The sequence below is a fragment of the Dermacentor albipictus genome, chromosome 2 (assembly GCF_038994185.2).
Source record: "Dermacentor albipictus isolate Rhodes 1998 colony chromosome 2, USDA_Dalb.pri_finalv2, whole genome shotgun sequence".
Taxonomy (NCBI): domain Eukaryota; kingdom Metazoa; phylum Arthropoda; class Arachnida; order Ixodida; family Ixodidae; genus Dermacentor; species Dermacentor albipictus.
In genome coordinates this window covers 96,397,210-96,414,612 of record NC_091822.1, presented here as the reverse complement: position 1 = coordinate 96,414,612, position 17,403 = coordinate 96,397,210, and the positions used below count along the sequence as shown (strand labels likewise).

The 17,403-nt window shown below is 45.9% G+C and overlaps 2 protein-coding genes across 3 annotated transcripts in view; one reads left to right on the top strand and one right to left on the bottom strand.

Moving 5' to 3' along the window:
* LOC139056006 (E3 ubiquitin-protein ligase TRIM37-like) overlaps nt 1-10,000 on the top strand; it is a 62,486-nt gene extending 52,486 nt beyond the window's left edge. For both annotated transcript variants that reach the window (XM_070533769.1, XM_070533770.1), the window contains 3 exons: nt 634-772; nt 5,023-5,150; nt 8,888-10,000. In XM_070533769.1, the coding sequence (XP_070389870.1) occupies nt 634-772; nt 5,023-5,150; nt 8,888-9,135 (515 nt within the window). In that variant the 3' untranslated portion in view covers nt 9,136-10,000. The remainder of the gene's footprint in view (nt 1-633; nt 773-5,022; nt 5,151-8,887) is intronic.
* LOC139056008 (elongator complex protein 6-like) lies at nt 9,750-16,676 on the bottom strand. Its single transcript, XM_070533772.1, has 2 exons — nt 15,860-16,676; nt 9,750-13,843 (listed from the first exon to the last, which is right to left on the bottom strand). Exons 1-2 carry the CDS (start codon nt 16,544-16,546, stop codon nt 13,721-13,723), a joined length of 810 nt encoding a protein of 269 aa, XP_070389873.1. The 5' UTR covers nt 16,547-16,676; the 3' UTR covers nt 9,750-13,720.
* Between the last annotated feature and the right edge of the window lie 727 nt (nt 16,677-17,403).

Below are 17,403 nucleotides of genomic sequence, written 5' to 3'. Positions count from 1 at the left end.
TGTGCTATGTTTCACAAAGGGAACTTTGATTCCTTTCTACAGAGACATTTTCCCAAATCACATCATTTCGCTGAGAACTAAAAATAGTCGGGACCCCCCTTAACCCGTCCTTGTCTGAACACATCTGCAAGAGTAATTTATCAATTTAGATTCAGCGCATTCTGTCAACCACATAGACTGACTCGCAAGAACTCGCAAGTTGCTGGTTGGGTAAGTGGCGGGGGTCGCAGGGGCCACAGCACTTTCTGTGCACTTGTCGTTCTGTCTGGATGCTAGAGTCTTCGCACTGCTTGAATTTCACACTTCACAATCAGTTATTTGTTAGCTTGGTAGCCGTAACCATTCTAACTTGCTTTATTCTTTACTGGCCGTTCCTGTGGTTCTAGATTCGTAGCTCTTGGGGAATAGAATGTGTGGGTTGAGTTGACCTTTGAATTCACACTGTGGATCTGAAGCTTTTGAGCTACTTGATGATGCTGACTCTGACCTCAGGCTTGTGCTTGAGGATGTTGGAAGGGCTCAGCACTGAGAGTTCGGCGGATTTGTTGTCGCACTATGCAGAAGTGAACTGCTCAGCTGAAACCATTTTCCTGCACGGAGTGTGCTAAACCTGTGATTATGCGCCTCTTTCAGTGGCCACCAACTACTCATCTGAGCTGGAGCCCATTTCGGAGCTGCTGAACAACAGCCAGGAACTGTTTGCTGTTCCCGATGAGTCGTTTGCTGAGCTGCCTCGCGTCACCTCGCCCCAGCAGCTGCTCGCTTGTGTCAGGTACGTCAAAGCAGGAATCCCTTGGGAAACTTTTTTTTCTTCTTTTTAGGTTCACAAAACTTTTTCGGTGTAGCTTACTGTTCCATCTGAAGTAGCTGCAACGCGACACAGGGTTGTTTAGGATATGAACACAGTAGCAGTGCAACGCCTAGATCACTTCCACTTGTTGCTTCTCGGGTTACCGTTTCTTGGCAGTTTTTCCACAAAGCAACACGGTTTCTCTGTCGCAGAGTTAATAGGCCCAAGTGCTATTTCTGTGGCTGCTGCCCAAGCAAAGCACCAATCGGGGCCTTGCGTGGCCATCGTAATAGCAGAGTACACAAAGAGGGTGAGGGTGCCTCAATGTCCTCCTTGCCTGCCGCTCCTTTGGCGCGAGTTCATCTCGGGCTGGGAGAACGTTGAGGAATTCGAGGCATCCTGCAGAGAGCAGATACGAACAACAACGTGCAGGCAGCAAAAGCGCAGGAAATCGAGGCAAGCAGTCTCGACTTCTGTCACGTGACTTCCGCGGCGGCAAAGTGACGAATTGTGTGGCGCTGCTGCTAACCGTGTGACAGCGCCGATGCAAGGCACCCCTTTGCAGAGAGATAACCGCTAGTGTGCTCCAGCCGTTAGAGGGCACTAGCTGTTGGCCAAAGGAGGCTGACAGGGTAAATATTTGCACAAGCTTCCTCTGTGGAAGCCGGTGCGTGTTGATTTGAAGACCAGAAAGAGCACAATTCTTCAAATCCAAAAATACTTTAAGCACAGCAAATGCAATGATTTGAGTTTGTTTACTGTTTGAAGTAAAACCTAATTTAGATTTCACAGGATCGAGACAAAAATTTACGATTTAACCGACTGTCAAATTATCAAGGAAGCGGAACTACTGTTTGCTGCGAATGCTGCGGAAGAAACCACAGCCGCTATGGAAGGTGCACCTCGCAGTTCTGAAGGTGCACAGCCGAGGTGCTCGCTGAGTCAAAACGAAACTACTGCTTGCTATAACCACTATGGACGAAACCGTCGCGGCTATCAATGCGATCGTCGATGACAACTACACAGGAGGCATGTGGCCAAGGCGGTGTTATGCACGGCGGTAAACACAAGAATAAATGCTTTAAAGGCACAAACAAGCATGAAGTGTTCCGGTGTTGCTGTCATTAATTTACAATTTCCACTGATCACTATGGCAATGCGAACTCTGCCACCTCGTTTCAGTTGAATGCTAACACCGTTTGGGCTCTTTTGCGTTGCACATTTGCGGCACTCCGTGCTAGCTCAGCTTTGAGAGTTGTCCAAATTATTCGATGTAGGTCCAAATACGTCCGAATTAACAAGTTTCATTGCATTAAATAAACAGTGCATATTCCTGCTGCAACCAGAGGGCAAATCCGAATTATCCGTTTTTCAGAATTAACGAGTGTGAAATTAGTGAGGCTTTACTGTATTTGCGACTCCAGCAACTCATGGGACACTTAGCAGCGAGCGCAGGAATCCTCGCACGAAGGTCGGAGCAGACTTTGAGAGGTTACGGACCCCGTCCGTAACCTCCGTAGCCGTAGTACTGCGATCAGGTGTGCTTGTAGAACTGCAGTGACGCCACCTAAGAAACTCGGCACAGTGAAGCAATTTTTCTGAGCTTCACAGTGCTCATCAGCGAGATAAAAAGAACTCTGTTTCACAAATTTCCTCCTGCGCCAAAAGATTGAAGAGCCACATGGACTGCAAATCTCCACGTCACAAAGCAGTGACAGCAACGAGAGTTGTGTTGTCAACATTTTGCTTGAGACAGTTTGTTTTTTTTTACTCCAAGCGAGGATCGGTTTGTTTGCACTGTGAAGAGAATGGAAGCTTTTCGCTTGTACTACGACATTTGTACTAAAGCGCTGTGGCAAATTTCAAGGAGCTTACGTTGAGGTTGTTAGTGCCATCGTGATAATGTTCAGTGTATGTGTGTTGCAGCATGTAGTTTCATGTGATAGCTGCCGTCGTAATGCAGTTAGTGATACAAATGCCTCCACAGCACTTAAGCTTCTTTCTTTAATGAAGCTGTTATATCGGATCATTGCAGTGCGGTACGTGTGGTACATAAGAGAAAATTGGAAAACCAGAGTTTCAGGTGCTCCTGAGTAACGGCAGTAAAGCATTCTGTTTAAGCATCACATGTATGCACCAGCATAAAAAACAACTGATGTGGCATGACAGTAAGCCTTCTTTGCAGCCTGGACACAATGCCCAATTAATTATTGCAAATTAGTAGGTGCTTATTTGAATGTGTAATTATTGAAGGAAATGTATCTCATATTATCATCTTAAGGAGATAGGCAGTTATAGGCAAGCACAGTTTCAGCCAGTTACAATGCAGAATACTTCAGACGTGCAAAATTAGTTCAGATTCACACAAGAGGTGAGTTAACATTAGTGTACACGGAAACAGGTTTTTCTCTTTCATTAGTTTATACAGAAGCCTTGGGCGGTTATACGAGATTGGGGAGTCAACAGTTAGAATCAGGCCATGCACTACATGCCAAACCTGTACATGGTGTGGAAATGTATGTTCTTATTGTAAGCAGATCCATTGGTGCCTTTTTGCTTGTTTCTGTTTTCTAGGAGAGAAACAGTGGGCAACCTACTCCAGTAACTATGTCTGAGTGAAGCAGCAGTCACCTTGCATATATCCTGAATGTAAAATAGGTAACAAGTTTTTTGGAAGGCAAAAGTAGCAGGAAAGTTTCGCCACAGCCTTGGCGTGCACACCAAAGTAGGTTTTGTGACGAAATACAAAGCTTGTTTTTAGATTCGCTCATTCTTTAAGACTAAAGAAAGCTGCGGGCCATGTTCTACGAGTCGAACCGTACAGGTAGCAAATTTGTGGCAATTCCGGCACCGGCGTGACGTATCAAACTTCGCCGGCTGCTGCCTCGCGTGCTCTAAACGCTGGACTGTATTGGCGCCAGAAGAGCAAATCAAAACAGCAAAATGCGCTTGCGCTTTTCCTACAATCCAGCAGTGCATGACAACTTTGGCTCCACGGCCAACGGGTCCCGAAGTACATGGTTGATTTTCATAAGAATCTTGTTTGGGTCCACTGTCATGCCGGAGGTTCACGCACACACACACAGCGTAACCACTTCGGCCTCATTACACGCTGTACCTCTGGTATACCAAATAAAATGATGTTCTCGGCATCGACTATTCGCTTTTGCGCCACAAAACAGTGCAACCAACATCACACTGCAAGAAAATCATCAAAGACAGCGGCAGCAGGGTCGTGGAGACCTCGGTGCATCCACCATGCTACACTGTGTAGCCAGACTTTGCAGCGCCCACTGAAGTTCATTTTACTTGCAAATAGTTATTATTGTAGCTATGTTGCATTTCGGCAATTTATTGCTGCCTTTGGCAAGTGTCAGGCGCCATTGTGCATATTGCTGCACATACACTATTTTACTTTTTGCTGTTGACTATGTTAAATTATGGCTGCTATCAGGTTATCACTCAGGAAAATGTGCACTTCCTGTATCCGAAACTTGGTGAATGTTGTTGCTCTTGTCATAGCAGGACAGATCTGTCAAACCAGATTGCACACGTGATGCAAGTTTTGTTGTGCGATCTTTATATACATGAGCACCAGCTCTGATGTTATGATGATGCGTGTATAAAGAACAGACAGACGGAGTGTCATTCAGTATGATGACCATTGACCATGCTTACCCCTATCATTATCATCTTAGCATTGCTTTCCTTTCTGTGCAAAAGTTTGCTAAATGAAGAGTTAAATTCTTCTAGTTTATCACATTGCTTGTAGTGCTTCAGCTTCTTCGCCGTCACTACACTATTAGTCCTCAGCCAAAAATCGCCAAGGATAGCAGCTGATGGATCATGGAGGTGCACTTGCTGTTTGTCTGCTACAGCGATGCAGCAACAAGGCATTGTACAAATAGACTCATCACCAAAAAACAATGCACCTTGATGCTGATGTGATGTAGCTGCAATAGAGCAATGCAACTCGGTTGTCATCCGACGCCGAGAACCATCTGCAATGCCAGCCCAACAGCTTGCTTCACTTTTCCTTTGCTTATAATTTGTTATGACCATTGTTTACTTGTTGTGAGATTTTCTTCAGAATTTGTTGCTAATCAAAAATTAATAGCTGTTTAGGTGATGGCTCTCTGTCAACTATGGCTGGTAGGTTCATATTTGCCGTGCTCTCATTTAGATTTCCTGCCACACTCCAATAGGTGTCTGTGCTCTGTCGCTCTGTGCAGTGACGTATTGCCGAGACCACCCCAGTCAAATCCTGAGCCAAAGCCACCCAAGGACAGGAGGGGATCACACGGAGATGTAGTGGCTGCTACTTCTGGAGTTGCTCGAACGTCTACTCAGGGAATCGCTGGTAAGGTAATTTTTCTTCACTTGTTTGCTTGATGTTCTTGCTTTGGACAGATATAAAAACGCATGTATTCTTTGTAAAGACTTCTGTGTTTAAATTATTCTAGTCTTTGTTTGTAAACCCTGTAGTAGTGGATTACTTTTTAGACTTTTGTGAATGTATCATTATTGCAAGTGTGCTGTGAGGCGGGACAATTCTGGAAGATCACAATGTGAAATATTGGAAGAAATTCACAGCCCCTTCAGTCGTAGGTTTCTCCACAAATAATTCATCTTCTGACATAAAGAAACATTGTAAACTGCGTGTAAATGTAAACTAACAGTCCAGATTGATTCAGGGTTGTGCCTTTTTCAGGCAGTTACAAAGGTGCTTCATTTAAACATTGAGTCGGACAAAGGTGTGGAGGGCAGCTGAAGGGTGGAAGGAATAAAGAAAGGTACTTGAATTAGTGGTTTCCGATTTCACTCATTTGACTAATGCCCACATTGAGGGAACAAAGGTAACCAGGCACATTCCATATGTTACAAAGTCCAATTGTTTAAGGGGAACCGAAACAAGGCCAACAAGTACCTGTGTGTTGCCAAGAATCTGAGGTGAGGGATATCTTAAAGTCGATGTGAAGCCCACTGTAAATAAGTCATTCTGTTCACCCAATATAATGAACCCTGTAACTGGTGAGAATACTTCCTATTGACAGCCTCCAGTGGTGCAGCCAGAAATTTATTTCGGGGGAGGTTTCTGCGTAGACAACTACCACTCCTCCCTCTTTATCTCTTTCTCTCTGTGTGTATGCATGTGTGTGTTTTGAGGTTGTACACTATGCAAAGACATACTCCTAGTATTCCCTGGGCAAGAGTGCTTTAACAACGAGGATGCGTTACGTTGCCACAGTAAAATAAAGGCCAGCAGCTCTGAGCATCGTGTCTCCTGACACCCGTCTATTCTGAAAATTGCCGAGACGACTAGTTAGGATGGGCTATCCATAGCAAGCAGCACATGTTACGACGGGGTAGGTGAGCCTCAGCTAGGCGACTGGCCACGGCATCTGGTGTTGAGCAATCGGGCAGTGACGAGGCGCTCTCCCAATGACCATAATTGTCTGCGAACTTCATTTTTGACGCCTTTTATGCACATCCCTCCCCCTCCTCGTCTCCATTACCCCGCTCCCCTTCTTAAAATTCTTTTCTGTTAGTCACTGTCACACTCTTCAACATTCACCGCGTTATTTAACGGCGCGCGGTGGCCCATAACATTCCTATATCTTTGTTTCTGCATGGACTTCGAGGCCTGTCACCTACCTACTCTCCCACCTGTTAGTTGTGGCGGTTTATTAGCTTCCCTGGCCTAGCACCCCTGTCCTTGATGTATTTTGCCATGCGCAGATCAGCGTTCTGTAGGTCTTTCTTTCTTGTGCTGTTTTTTGCTCTGTTTTTATTACCAGCGTATACAAACTAGCCTAACAGCAGGCTCTTAAGTTTATTAACACAATGAAAGTCGGAGACAAGGTAACGGAAAAGAAGAAAAAGGGGGTGGGGGCAATTACTTATGCGTTTCCTAGACAAGCAAGTCGCAATATTTTCGGAAAGCTTTTTTTCTGCGCAGCCTGGTTGACAATTCTGTCAAGTACCAGAAATGAGAAGTTCTTTGACAACACGAAGGCTTGGTGGGGAGCAACAATTACTCCAAGTTTTGTGCACACACTCATCCCATCTTTATCTGTGTGTGGAATTTTTAGCGCTGATCCCCCCTCAGCAGTTATGGTTTACATGATTCGGAATGAGGTAGAGGTGTGCCATGAGTGTGGCTGCAATGCTCTGTGCATGGGAGAGGGGATCGCCCTCAGGACAAACACCACCCCCCACCCTCTTTGGACCACCACTAGCCCTTGCTTTGCTTTCACATTCAGGCTTTCTCTTTCTTCTATGTCGCTCTTTCAGAGCTTGCCTCCTGAAACTTTCTGTTCTGTGGGAAAAGGCGGGAGGCAGGGGTTTGTCAGAAAATTTTTGGGGTGGGAGTTCAACTCTCTCTCTCTCTCTCCCACCCCCCACCCTTCTGGCTATGCCGATCCTCCTGGGGGCTGTTTTCACCAAGAGTGAACATTGCAGTTTACTTCATCAAATAACCACAACTTGTGGCATATTGTTTAAAGGGACACTAAAGGCAAATACTAAGTCTACTTGGACTGTTTAAATACCATTCCAGAAACCTCGCAATGCTTGTTTCACACAAAGAAAAGAGTTAGTTTGGGAGAAAATTGCATCTGAAGGGTCCGAACACCTTTATCACTATTCAAATCTCCTGCCACCCAACCGGAGAGTGGTGATGATGCATACCCCAACATCACCTTTTGCTGCAGTCGATGAGTAAGCAGCGCCTGACAGACAGTGGCATGTATGCAAGCCAAGACAAAGCAGTGGATTCGCCGCTGCAGCTGCTTTGGGTCAAGTGGCGTGGACCGTTCGGCCATCCCGTGACATCACATGGAACTGGAATTCTCTGCTACTTGCAGTTTTTGCGAGTTCCATGAGCCAGCAAAGCTAGCGCAGCACTGTGAGATAACCAAACCACTGAAATGCAAAAGCATGGGCGGCGCAGAATTGAGTGAAAATGAAACCTTTCGACCGCCCCTGTCGTTGTCAAGGGTAGCATCAATGAGTTTTTTCTAAAGAATGAAATAAAACTGGACAAGTAGCATTTTCTTTCATCTTATAATGCTGAAGTTCAGTGTTTGACAGAAGCCCGTCTGGTCGGGATGAAACATGGTTAAAAGGGTAAACAAAAACCCGGGGCACTTCGCCGACCAAATAAAGATTTAAAAGAAAAGACGACGTTTCCCAGGTGTTGTGTACGTTGTCCCATGCGCGGATTGCGACTACGTGTACATTGGCGAAACTGGTGACTTTGAAAGGCGTCTCAAACAGCACAATTATGACGTCAGAAAAGAAAATGTGAAATCCAGTGCCTTGGCTGAGCATGCCACTTCAAGCGGCCACGCAATCGACTGGGGGAAGGCACGTGTCCTTGCCAGGGAAAAAGGGCTATCTCGACGCCTTTATCTTGAGTCCCTCATGATCCAGACTACGCCACACACTCTGAACAGGAGCGATGGCAATCTGCCGTCAGTGTATGCGCGCTGCCTGCGTCATGTGTTCTAGACTATTTAAGCGAGCTGCTCGAGCACCTTTGTTTATTTTACCTGTGAACAAGGCTCCCGTGTGGGAGCCGAAACGTTTTCTTTTCTTTTAAATCTTTATTTGGTCGGCGAAGTGCCCCGGGTTTTTGTTTACCCTTTTAACCATCTTATAATGCTATACAATGAAGTTGTTATAATGAGTGGTTTAGTACTAGTGACAGAATTTAAATGAGGAGTGCCTATGTCATCGGGCAAGTACTTGAATGTCCTGGGGGAGTCTCTAATTGCATTCTGCATTTACCTCAATTTCTCGATTACTAAGCCTCTGTGTGCGATAATGTCGACGCCTTGGAGATTCTTGAGCACTAATCCATCACTTTAGCTGGACTTAATATTTGCCTTTAGCGTCCCCTTAAGAGCAACATGGTGCCATGTGATGTTACTTTTGCATGTTTAAATGACATGCTGTTGATTTTCTTAGATCTTTTTTGTGTGGTGCTCCTTCAAACACAGAGCTTCATTAGATGAATGTGGCGAGATTTTCACATAGCCGTGTGGGATGCCATTCCTGTCGGTGCACTGACTACTTGTAAAAATAAAAATGCAGGCTGGCTTGCCACCCAGCAGGACGGCCGTGCCTCCCCTTCTGCCTTCGTCACGTCGTCGTCCGGACATTCGTCCAGCACGGCCCGCTCGCTGCCCGCTTCGCCGTCTCTGCACGGAGCTGCCGCCGCAGCAGCAGTGACGGCAGCGGGTGTGGCAGCAGCAGCCGTGACCAGCGGTGGGAAGAGCCACGAAGGTGGCCCCACCCGCGCGACGACTTCCAAGCCTCACCACGACAGCACCCCCCAGTGAAAACGTCTCATTTGCACTGCATTTGTGTCTCTACACACCATGTTCGCCGCCAGTCTGATGTGCCCATTCATTTCTTGTCCGTCATACCCTGTGCTGTGGCATGCTCCCCTGAAAACCACGGGCTATTGCGCTGACAAATGTATGGATAAACAGCGAGTGCGCATGCTGATCAAGCAAGGACAGTAAGCCACCCGATGTCTGCACTCTGCGGCAATACTAAGTCACTGTTTGCAGCTGACGTTGCAGTCAACTGTGCTGCTGCATGCCACTTCCTTGTGACTGGCATGATGTCGAGCATTGGGTACACCTTGGATACAATGTTCTCTTGCTGAAGCTGGACAATGAATTGCACTCGTGCTGGAGGAAAAAGTTTAACCCTCGATTGAGCGCTTTAACTGTACTCGCATTGTGCAAATCCAAATGTGCCCGGATTAAAACATTGTGCCCCACATTGGACCTTTGTAGAAGCTGTTGCAGGCAACTTGCAGATAGTGCAATGTGTTCTGAAACCCCCGGTTAAATGCAAGCTTTTATGATGGAGCGAAACTCCTCTGTAGAGCCAAGCTGTTCTGACATATAAACAAATGGAAATGTTCACCCACTGTCAACCAGCCATTGAAAAACAAATTGTCCTTTGCCATGCGACAAAATATGCTCCTGGTCAGCCAGTGGAACTTGCCATATGTTAATTGAACTTCTATCTTGACTTACAGTGAAGCCATTATGTGCTTCAGTGTGCTTTTCCCCAAGCGTTAGGCTGAAACACGACATGCTAGCTATTATGCAATGCCTGCATAATGTGATAAGGACAGGAACAGATGTTGCTTCACTATGACATTAAATGTTATTTTTGTTTTGTTGTGGAGGGCTTGTTTGGAATGGCCGTCGCATGATTTGCTGCAATAACCTGGCAGCTTTGATGTGTTTTACAATACACCCTCTCTCAACCGGGGGAAGCGTGACTTGTTCACCTTGATTGTGCAAGTGCAGCTTGTGTTCAGGAGCAGCAGTTGGAATGGGAACAAGTGGAATATGTGTGTCTGAATTTTCACATAAAGGCAAGGTCTTGGGGCAGCTCGACTGCCTGTGTTTTTGTTGATATCGAGAGTAGCTTGAATGGTATGTTGTTGCTCTCTTTCGTGTGTACGTAGTGTTGTGGTTAGCTCACTAGCTGCCACAGCGGGCACAGTGGATGGATTGCCACCCATCAAGGAAAAGCCAAAGCGATTTCTGGGCAGCTTATGGGCTGCTTTTCTTTATTTTTCCTTGCATGTATGTCCACATTTCTTTTGTCTCTGGTGCTCGTTTTGTTCATTCACTTCAGAGTTTAATGTTCCAGTCAATACCTCAGTTATGTGAAAAATGTACATTCCTTGGCTGAGATACTGCCAGTCTGTGTGTCAATTTTGTGTTACACTACCATACCTGAGCATAGTTTATGGAGAGGGCTGTCAGCAATTGAACTGTGGTGTAAGTTATACATGATGTGAGCTCATGTAGTGTGCCACTGTATTAATGGACAGGAGTTTGAGGATCATTTGGGACATGTTGTTTCAGCAATCTTGCATTGCTGAATGAAATAATTGAGCAAGACATAATTGGGGCACCTTCAGATGGGAGGCTTCTCTGTAAAAAAACTTGGCAGTTCTAACGAGAGTTGTTTTGTTTGTAGCCATGTTTTTTTGTGGCTGTGGTTCACCGGGCATGTGAGCAGTGGGTTAATGGAAGCTCAAACTGTGTTCTGGGAAGAGCAATGTGAAACTTAGTATTGTCGTCGCCATGTCAAAATAGTGAACAATGTGAAAGTAGTGTGCCAACTACTGCCACCTGGTGGTTACACTGCTGTCGGTTGCCAACCTTGACAACTGGGTACAGCCAGTGCAACCGATGTGCACAGTCTGCTACTGCTGCTGCCCGGACTTTGTTGAGAGTGGCATTGCCTGCCAGCAACTAATAGTGGCAACTCGCACGAGAAAAGTGTACAGTCATATTTTTTCAAGTTTTGGAAGGTGGTACGAGTATGTCTCGGTAGCATTAGTAAGTATGTCTATCGTGTGATGCATCTCGTAATTTTTAAATATGCTAGCTGGCTAGTTCAAAGATGCAGTAAGGCATCATGTTGAATTGCCAAGAAATGAGCTGGTTGTTGCGTTTGTGCAAACACTCGGAAGGTGCTTTGGAAGTTGGGTGCAAAAAGGTATAGATATGTTAAAAATTCTGTTTTCCAAGCTGGACACAGTTCTTATGGTGCCCGGCCAGGTTTTTCTTTCACATTCCAAGTTGTAATTTTATGAAGGGAAACATCGACAATTAGTGCAAAGAAAAAACTTCAAGATTATTAATTTGTTTGCCGTTCTGAATGTTCACTTTTCGTTTAAAAAAATTGCACAGTGATACTGCTCAGTTTACAGCGAACTGCTGTGACGATCCTGTTTGCAGGGGTAAGCAAGTAGTTGTAATATGGAGGCAGCATGACAGTTCTTTAGTGGATGTATTGCGAGTTGGGATGTACTAAGTACAACACCGAAACAGGCTACCTATGCGCAGGTTTTTTCCTGTATGCTTCAGAGTAGTAAGGTCACTACTTTTTGCAGAAAATTTAAATATACTCTTCCCTATGTTCTTTGCATAGCAGTTTGCCATTGTTTTAAACATTTCCAGGTACCTGTTCAGGTCCACAGCTTTAACCTCATGCATAAATTGCACTGGAGAGCAGTCGGTTGCAGAAACTCTATAGGAAAGTGTGCAATATCCGAGATGTGATAACTTTTTCTTTATTGAGCCACTTATGAACATTTCAGCTTCTTCAAAATGCTGAGAAATGACAATTATACAATCGGTAGATGTTGCAGACCACTTCTTCATAGGAGTTGCCCCATCACTTACTCTTGGAGCAGTTTGCTTACAATATATATAGTGCCATGGTAGTTATGTGAAGATGGGTTACATGTACCCTGTAAAGTTCCTGAAGTCTGTTTACAGAAAGTAAATGGATGAAACTTCCGCTTGCAGCTTCCTTTTGCGAAGGCTGTGAGCTTGATTTCAGGAGGCTGTTGCTGCAAGTGTCTGCAGAGCTAGCATGATTTAGGCGCAGAGTTTGTGGAGATGGTGTATCTGTCAGTCTTGAGGACTGTGTGTGCTTTCAAACTTCCTGGAAGAAAGTAAACCTCAAGTGAGCATGTCTGTGATGTGTCAGTGAAGGCTGGTCACCGTAACACCGTCGAACGTGATCCACTGATGCCATCACTGATGTCTGCTCAAGGAAAGCCATTATTGTGGCCAAGTCTTTTGCACACGAGGTCAACTCCGGCATCTATCTTGCCATGGTAGTGTTTGGTGTTGATCCATTCGTTCACTCTTTACTCCAGCCGATACCTCTTCTCTCACTACTCCAAGCCCGTGTAACCTCTGTGGCCTTTCTTGGAAACCATCTCTGAGAGGTTGGCCCCTTGGCCGCATGTCTCGGTCGTCTCCGTTTCTGCATGCGCGTTTAGAAACAAGTCATGATTGTTGCACGCACTTGTTTAGGGTCTGTCTCATTCTGGACCCCACCTTTGCAACATTTAACATGTTGCAGGGCCTGCAGCAGCGTTCTAGGCTCACTAATGTCTTCAATGTGTGCTCGTACTGGTTAATGCCTCATCCAGTTTTTAAAATTTTTTTGTAGACAGCTGTATGCATGTTGATGTCAGAGCTCTAGAGCTCTAATAGACTAGGTCGGGGTAGTCAAACTTTAATACATTCCTCTCCTCCCCCTTTTTTCTTCAAAGTTTGGTTGGAACCTGTGGCAGTGATAGGCTGTCACAGCAAGGCTCAGGTTGTGCCACACGGACAGTTGCCGTGTGGACCACCAATTCAATAGGCAGTGTTGCTGTGGCCTCATTTCTGTAGTCATTGCTGCGAAGGAAGCTACCCCTGGATTGAGTTACATGGTCATGGTTAATTTGCAGGCGAAGCTGGGTGCAGATTTGGGCAAGTTCATATAGTATCCAAAGGTGCAATGCTGAACAGTAATGGTGGTGTTAAGCATGCTTGAAGGAAGGCAATACTAACAACTGTCATTTATTGTAGCACAAATAGTGTACATGAATTGTAACTACAAGTTTTGCAATAAGTAGCAGTTGTTAGTAGCATCTATGTATGTGCGTGCCTTGTTCACTGTCCTCATGTGTTAGCACCTACACCTTCAAGGCCTTGACTTTCCATAAGGGTTCCATGCTATTTTTTTTTGCCATTCCTAGGCCTTGAGGCACTCGTATTGTAAACCTTATGTTCTTGTATCATATGATGATTGTCAACTTACGTATCTGTTGCACGGTGTACTTGGTCTGTTTCTTTGTCTTGATAGGTTACTGTAGCTGTAGTCCGAGTCTAGTGTATACATCTCGTACCTGCATTCACCAAGCAACATTCCAGCTTGTGCTTTGTGGCACATGTTTTCTGTATTGTGTGTGTGTGTGCCTTTATTTTTTCGCTCCTGCAGTGCAGAATAGAGTTTAGTTCAACATTCTATGTATTTATTTCGTAGTAATAGTATCAATAAATATTGTTGGCCCCAAGTGCCTGGTGGTGTGGACAGTGACCCCTAGACGTGCGATGGCAGCTTGTTAAGGCCAACAGGGAAGAGCTTGACACCTCTGTCCTCGAGCCGGAAATGCATTTTCTTCGTCGTTGGCAGCTGCGTATTGCTCGTTCTTGTCATCGAAATCTGCAGCAGAAAGAAGACAAATTTAAAAACGCAGACTTGCACTGAACACTTTTGGCAGTTGACATGACTTTGTACACAAGTGATTACAACTGTGCACGCTAAAAGAGAAGATTGTAAGGAGCGCTTAACTGGAATGGCCCTGTTGAAGTGCAGGCATGCAGAGTTTTAGCCCAAGTTTAAAGAATTCCAGGCAGCCTATAAGCTGCCTTTGTTGCCTGATCCGCATAGCCCAGTTTACATGCATTAGAAGGGGGAGACCTTTCAACAAAACTGAAAGATCGAAGAAAGGAACACATAGTTCCCTTATTATATGTTGGTAAATTTCCCCTCGGGTTCAAGCATACAAATGATAATGGTGTCTGAGTGCATGGAAGGGAAAAAAAATTTGGAGGAGGCTTAAGCCTTTAAGAGTGGAACGTGATAGCATTCAAAGATCCCCTGACTGCTGCTTGCACTTGCCAGCAACTGCGCAGAGGCGAGCTCCATCTGGATGGTGGTGTTGCAAGAAACAGTGGGCTGCGCCATGCTAGGAATGGCAGAAGCACTGGAGAAGGGATTTGTGTTTGAGTTTCCGTGTAACAGAATTATGTGTTCTGGTATAATCAAATTGCAATCGGACGCTATAATGTCTGTAGGTTGTGTTCAGGTCATACTTTACGATTTTTCTCATGCCTTTTATTTTGAGGAATTCAGTTAGTTCAGTAAAGTTGCTACGCCACGCGGAGGGCCTGCGTGGTTATGGTTCAGAATGATTTTTTGCGAAACGACGTTCGACACAAGACACAGACACAGGATTTTTCGTGACATGGGGTGCTTAATGCTATTCGGTTAAGATGCATGCAGCTAGACACGAATCCCACCAGAGCAGCTCGCACCACTGTGAGGAGTTCTTAAAGGGACACTAAAGTGAAAAATTTCTTCTGCATCAGTAAATTACTGTTCTAGAACACCAAAAACGCCACTCTTACAACGATAAGACGTTTGGCAAGCCAGAAAAAGTGCAAGAACAAAATACGGGTGGCGACCCCTACTTAAGTTCCTGCACCTGGGGGCTGTGACGTCTTGGATTTTGATGGCATCTTCTATGGCCTACTAAATATATATAGCGGTACAGATTGGCTACATTGTGTTCTAAAGGAACCAAATATTAAACATGCCAAGTTTCAGGAACCTTTATTCAGCCAACATGGCCCAAATGCGAAAACATACTTTGGAATCCCTGACGTCACGCTGACGTACTGGCACTGGGGTTTCTTGCCGTCAACGCGCGGGGACTGCTTCGTCCTCTCCCCTATCTACGTGTAGGTTAAGAGGCGGGCACCCCAGCTCGGTGGAACAGTAGAGTTTTCAATCAATCAATCAATCGGCGCAAAATTCAAATACTGATACTTGGACCTTCATTTTCTCATCTAATAATCAATTTTTTTGAAATGACTGCCTGCAGGGTTCTCAAGCAATGCTTCATTAGTCTAAATTGATTTATTGTTTCGCTTTAGTGTCCCTTTAAAGAACAATGTGGAGCAGAGATGATGTCCCAAAAGTGAAGCAGGACTGCTGCCATCTTGCTAGAGGCACGAAAAAATGTTACTGTGTAGCAGAATATAAGAAGCACTTTCTAATTCGCTAATTTCACATTGTGAATCCTGTTTGACATGCACCTTGTCATTGGTTTTAGGTCGAAACTTGAATGCCCTGCAAATTTTATGGGAGAACATGATCCAAAGGTAATATTTTAGCAAGAAGCAAGGAGCTTTTACTTTTTCAATTATACTAGCATTTACACTCAAACATCACGAACACTTGGAACTGTGAGCGGGCTGCAGCTGGCTTGACTCTCTTTCAGAAGCGATGTAGACGAAAGCGCTGGCTTAACCTCGGCTGGCAAGAAGCCGAGAGAACTGCCACTGCAGATGTTATCTTAAGTTAAAGCATCCGTGCAGCGCAGGCACTTTTCGCGTAATGAGCACACCAACGCATTCGGAGCTACACGGGCGAGATCGGCAAAGGCAGGCACACCTGTCCCGTGATGTCTCTGCTGTGTCCCGTGGAGAGACCCCGCACGTCAATCGTGGCGTCGGCGAGGTGGGACAGGTACGTGCAGAGCCGGTGACAGTCCGCGTCGTCCTCGCGGGCGCAGAATTTCGTGCCCGCGACCACCGTGCCGCGCTCACAGACGAGAGGTTCGACCCTGAGCGAGTGGATCAGGCCCGCGATTTCCCGGTGCCCGAGGCCAAAGTTTAGCACGCTCGAGACGTCGTCTACCAGGACGAGGACTTCGCCTTTCGTCGCGTCGTCGCCGACAAAGCGCCGCAGCTCGTCTAAAATTTGGCACCGCAGAACGGACAGTCTGTCGTCGCCGTGCTCGGACGCCGGTGCGGTTAGGAAGGCGAACGGGTGCGAGCTGTCGGAGAAGGAACTTTTGACGAGGTCCTTCAGGATCTTGAGACAGCTGAAGCTGTAGAAGGCGTTCTTAGCGGCATAAGCTTTCAGGTTGATGCCCAACTTTTGACACACGCTAGCGAAGAAAGCGTCGTCGTTGACGAAATTGAGTTGGAACACTCGGCGGCCGGTCTTCAGGTACAACATGAGCATGTGATTGAGCACGAACGCGTGCTCCACCATGTCGTCGCTGGAGATGACGACAAACCGCCTCGGTAGCACCTTGTTGTCAAAGTCAAGAAACGTGTTAAGTTCTAAGAACATCGTGGTGTTAAGATCCGGACGAGTTTGCTTACTTTTACAGGAGCTACATCTGAAGCACGACCGGCTTTATTACTTCGCGACCTGTTCACCGGCGCCGCCTCCGTAGCCGCCGATTTTTTGCTGCTTGTTTAGTTCATTCTTAGTTCGCCCAACCGCCGCTGCTCTCCGTGGCGCCAAAACTTACCCCCACGCCGAGTGCGGGCTGGCGTAGCGGTAGCAGTGGCGGCTTCTTCGTTGTGTTTTTGTGCTTGTCTAAACCACGACCTACTGGAACTCCAGACCTGCACAGATATCCGGCTTCTATGGGAGCAGCTTGCGCCCACTTTCGTTCAACCGACTGCCGTAGGTGGCGCTTTTATAACCTGTTCGTCTGCTACGAGGTGGGCTGTTGTGCGGCGTTGTAAGTAGTACGGCAGCTGTTGTGTTGCGACGAACTGCTTCTCTAGTTGACGATTTTTGCTAACACAGTGACAGAGATGTCACAAGGCTTTGATCGATCACTTGGCTCCAAAAGTTGACTCACCGAACCTAAAAAAAAGTCGGAGCGTGTAGTCCGCTGCTCTCTAAAATAGCGTTAAATAGCCGCTCCCACTGCCTTTTTAAAGGAGATTATTATAAATCGCATTGTGTATAGAGTTCGCAGCGTACCCAACAGTTTCATTGTACACGTTGTAAAATTCGCGTCTGCGCTCTTTAGAAACTTGAAGCCACCGTAATGTTCGACGACAGAACGATTACCACTCATTTTAACTCTTAAAAGTTGTCCGTGAATGCGTCACGAGTTCAAAAAGTGAATTACGCACACAGCTTCACTGCGTACATATCTTCAGCACCACCGTTATGCTGCCGCCGTACTA

Coding starts and splice junctions, on each gene's coding strand:
- LOC139056008 (XM_070533772.1), bottom strand. CDS start 16,546: ATGTTCTTAGAACTTAACACGTTTCTTGACTTTGACAACAAGGTGCTA. Junction 13,844..15,859: donor GCAGAGACATCACGGGACAG/GTGTGCCTGCCT, acceptor TTTCTGCTGCAG/ATTTCGATGACAAGAACGAG.